The 4,783-nt window shown below is 33.6% G+C and overlaps 1 protein-coding gene across 1 annotated transcript; it reads right to left on the bottom strand.

Annotated features, from left to right (window-relative positions):
• Positions 1–689: 689 nt before the first annotated feature.
• On the bottom strand, positions 690–1,646 carry LOC102685838 (olfactory receptor 51E2-like). Its single transcript, XM_069189712.1, has one exon. The coding sequence runs from the start codon at positions 1,644–1,646 to the stop codon at positions 690–692; it is 957 nt and encodes a 318-aa protein (XP_069045813.1).
• Between the last annotated feature and the right edge of the window lie 3,137 nt (positions 1,647–4,783).

The raw sequence follows: 4,783 nt of genomic DNA on the forward strand, positions 1-4,783 counted from the left end.
GTTCTGTTTAACAAGAAATGCAACTGTGGGAATTTCAAATATGAAGTCACTGCTGTTTTGTACTCACCAAGGTTTCCAGCTTGTTTCTTAGCTGTTGAAGACAAAACTGTCTCAGCTCTTTAGCATTTATTATATGTCACAAGAATCCAGAGTCTTTTATTAATCATGGCTCTGTGATGTTGCAAAATCAAGAAGTTAGAGGAACATGTTTGTGGTTCTGCTTTTAAAACATTTTATTAATTCACAGATCTTGTTAAATATGAAAACGTTGGCTCCTACCTCTTTTATAAAGCACATTTTAATGTAAACTAGAGAATTTCATTGTTTACTGTAAATCCACTTGTTCTTTTTAGAGATATGCAAAATTAAAACATTTTTTATTTAGTAGAAATAAGAAAAATGGGTTTTCTCTGTTGTATTGTTCTAGTTAGAATACAATTCAATAACTGAAGTATACAACAGTATGTGTTACAGGGCACATGCTGTGTCTCCTGAAAATTTTTGACAATTCAAAATTGACAACAAATTAATATCATGATAAAAAATATCTATAATATAAAACAAATGAAACTTCGAAATACCACCCAAAACTAAAAGATTAAATGAGATGCTTCATCTTGGCTTTGATCAAAATAACTAATAAACTATGTAGCAGCAAGAAATGACTAAATCCTCTTCAACTTTTTGTTTCATATTCGGTTCCTTTTAAATATTTTTTTACATGATTCTTTAATCTCCTCTGTTTTAAAAGCATGAATAATAGGGTTCATTAGAGATGGGATGGAGCGTGACAGTGAAGTACTTAGAATTCTAATATTTGGATTAATTGTGCTGGTTATTGTTGCAAAGTATATTCCTAATATTGGTAGGTAGAAAACTGCCACCAACATTAGATGGGAAGTACAGGTATTGAATGCTTTCCAGCGTCCTTCTAGTGATGCAATTTTTAATAATGCAAATAATATACAAATATAAGATAATATAATCAGTACTAATGGTACTAAGAGAACTGTTGTAATATTGAAAAATGCCATTACTAAATTTGGATATTTGTCATTGCAAGCAAGATTATACACAGGTCCGTGATCACAAAAATAGCTCTCTATCACAGTTGATTTACAAAAGGACAGTCTGGTAATTAAAACTACGGTTATAAGTATTATTGTTACTGCAACACTCCATACTGTGGTTATTATTACAATCATCCTATTGTTTGTGATGTTTATATGATAATTCAGTGGAAAACAGATAGCAACAAACCTGTCATAAGCTAGTATAACAAGAGTGAGAGACTGCATGGTAGTACAAAAATGCACAAAAAACATATTGGCCAAGCAGGCTTCATATGTGATGAACCGAGAATCAAATAGAAATATCTCAATCATTTTCGGAATAACAGCTGTGCTTGTACACGTGTCAACTACAGCAAGATTAAAAAGAGCCACATACTTAGGGATATGAAGACTTCGCTCCATGGATATAATGAATATAATGAAGGAGTTTCCCAACACAGATATAACATAAACAAGGCTTAAGAAAATAAAATAATATCGTATGTACGGCATATTGACAAATCCATTGATATAAAATCCCTGAGGTTTAACAAAAAGACCATAGACAGGAGCTGTTGCATTAAAAGAGTTCATGGTAAATATGTGTCTTGCAATTCTTTTTCCAGGACCTGTAAATAAAAGATGAACTCTTGTTTAATAAAAACTGTGTCCAAAACTAAATCATATATCTTGTAGAATTTACCCTGATTTTTCAGGGAGAGTAAAATATTGTGACTTGAATTTTACTTTCATGTTGAAGGCGGGTTTTATTAAGAGACAGTCTAAAGGTAAAAAAAAATCTCTAGTTTCTCTTTAAAACACTAATTGTATAACAAGTGTAAGCATGGAAATTTCAAGCTGTCAGGTATGTATTGATCTTATTAGACAAAAGAAAAAAAACTTTTTTATGGTGCATGGAATAGCAATAATATTTGAATGAATGCTTTGCACATTTGGCTATAAAGTCTGATCTACTTTACATCAATTTCCTAACCGCTTTATGTGGTATGTCTTTATTTGGAAAAGATAGGGTATGTCTTTGAGCTGTGGAAAGAAACTGGAGGAAACTGAGGATACCCACATGGAAAATATACTGTACCAGCTTCACGCAGATACCACCCAGGAAAAGCCCTAGCACTATGACAGAGTAATGCAATAATAATAATAATAATAATAATAATAATAATAATAATGTGGTGCATTTACAGCACTGTCTATCTCTTCATGCATTAAAAAAGACATTGCTGTGTTGTCACAGTTTATTATTATTAAGACAACATCAGGCCAGCTGATTGTGCCTCAACATCTAAACCATTGTAGTTTCTTAATGATTTTCTCATGTATCATTTTCTTCTTGCACTTTAAATTATATTCTTTTAACTGACATTCCTAATACGATGCCTATCGTACTTAAGATAATTGAAACATTAGATTTCCAATACTCACCTTTAATGTGGGTTAATATTTCTGAAAATGTGAATCTCCCAGTACGCTTGAAGCCAAAGCTATCTGCATGAACTTTGAAAAAGTACAGCCTTTTATGCATAATTGTTTTGGTTTCTTTGCTGTGCATGAGCTGTTGAGGGACGTGTTGAATATTCTGCTTGTTAACATTAATCATCCTCAAGAGAAGTCAATTTCCCAGTAGAAATGTAACTCAGTGTGAAGGAGAAAGAATGTGAAAAAAATAGAAAATGGAGAGAGAAGCCTTACAGAAGCTGTTGTCATTTTAAAAACTGTTTGTGCGCTGTGTGTGTGACTTTGCTTATAAGACCTGGCTGTATTGAAAGTCTGTTAAGAATGAATACAGATGCAGCCATTAAAAGTGAGCGGTACAGACACGTACCGCAGGTAATTGGCTGCGGTATCGCGTATCATGACGCAAGATGACGCGGTACGTGATTGCTTGACCGACAGGGGCACTCGTGGTCCGTTGGTCTGTCGTAGAAAGACTTACCGTAAACGTCTTTACTGTGCCCGTTGTAGATATTGAATTTTACCACTGAAGGGAAATCTTAGTATCGGAGCATAAAAAGAATAGGAGCATACTGTAACGCGTGTGAAGGCCATAAACGATATTAATTTTGGAACATAAACATACAGTATATAGCTGGTCTTGGTACTTTAAAGAAAAAAATACACACCAGTATTCCATTTCTCCCTAAACATTTTAAGCTTCGAAGTCTTTAACTAACGTGATACCGGAGTCAACAAGCATACTTTTAGAATTTGATTAAAAGGGAATATAATATGAAATCGGGTATCTAAAGAATTTAATAACAGTATGATTATATTCGTGTACTGCGACAGGGCTGTGTGGGGCTGTTTCGCCTCCCTGCTCTGGTACACCGTTACAATATACATACCCAGCACTGCTTGTACCCATCTGTCCTGCAAATAAAACACCTTGAATTGAATTGAATTGAGGGGAGAGGGGGGGAATACTAAAGCCAATACTGGCTCAATACTCTCACTGGGCTTTGACGTGCTAATGCGTTGGTTTAACAGTCCGGGTGTGGCAAGCTTCCAATGTCAACTCTACTCGATTGGAAGACAATGAATGTATTTTAGCCCTAAATGAATTAATAGCAAACATGGTTTACATAAAATACATTTTTCCAAGAAAGTTTATAATAATATGATCTATAGTTGAAATCTGAGCCTACTGTAAATATAAAGGAAAAGCATTTTCAGAGAGCAATCACGCTGTGTTTATGTAGAAAAAGCGATTAGGTTTATGAGCAATCTAATAACCTATTCGCTTAAAACGTTTTATAAAATAAAGTTTATTTAGAGATGAATTATCATTGTCGCAGTTTAAATAATTTTTGTAGGAGGGCTTGGACAGATTCCAAGTGCATTTTTGCAATTTACGTTGCATTGTCCAATGTTCTGTTGTAATACAGGCTAGAATACAGTTACAGTAGTCTAAGCTTTATCAGCCTATTTAAAATAAATTTTTTGAATCCCTTGCGGAACACACTCCATAGGAATCAGCGCTTTTATACAGTATATCGTCTTTAAACACATATATTTAAACACGCGTTTACGATTTAAATCAAAACGGGATTCAAATCAATATAAATGTATATATTGTAACGCATAGGTGACTATTCATTGTTATTAAAAAGACTTAAATTCGATCATGTCGTGATATTTAGAAATATAAATTTGTTTGGTGCGAGTGAGGTTTTATTTAATCTCTGACCAAGGGAAATGTTTCATTTTTTCAAAGAAATGTTTGTTAAAAAATAAAGTCATAGTTCCATGGGATTCAATCACAGACCATGTGACATGGGAGTCAGGAAACGAACACACAGCACCACCAGATTTAATAACGCAATAAAAACGCTATAAAATAATGTGACTAGGCACAGAAAAAGTTTACAGCACAGTACAATAATAAATGCTGACCATGACTTTAGAAGCATAAATTACCTTACACTCAATTTAAACACAAGCTGTCTTTCTGTATGAACCTCTAAGCTGGTTCATACAGAAAATGTAGAAATGCATTAGCCTGATTATGATTAAAAAACACATAATTAAACACGCGTTTGCGATTTAAATCAGAACACGATTTAAATCAATATAAATATTTATATTGTAACGCATACTGTCCAGCCTCCATTTCTCTATAAAAATTTACTCTGTTGCACACACACACACACACACAATAGAAGCAGGAACCGCTGTCAGACGGGAAGAAGGTGACTATTCATTGTTATCAA

Source organism: Lepisosteus oculatus, chromosome 5, assembly GCF_040954835.1.
Source record: "Lepisosteus oculatus isolate fLepOcu1 chromosome 5, fLepOcu1.hap2, whole genome shotgun sequence".
Classification (NCBI taxonomy): domain Eukaryota; kingdom Metazoa; phylum Chordata; class Actinopteri; order Semionotiformes; family Lepisosteidae; genus Lepisosteus; species Lepisosteus oculatus.

What these genes read in the sequence shown, in the direction of transcription:
- LOC102685838 (XM_069189712.1), bottom strand. Translation starts at nt 1,646, where the DNA reads ATGAACTCTTTTAATGCAACAGCTCCTGTCTATGGTCTTTTTGTTAAA.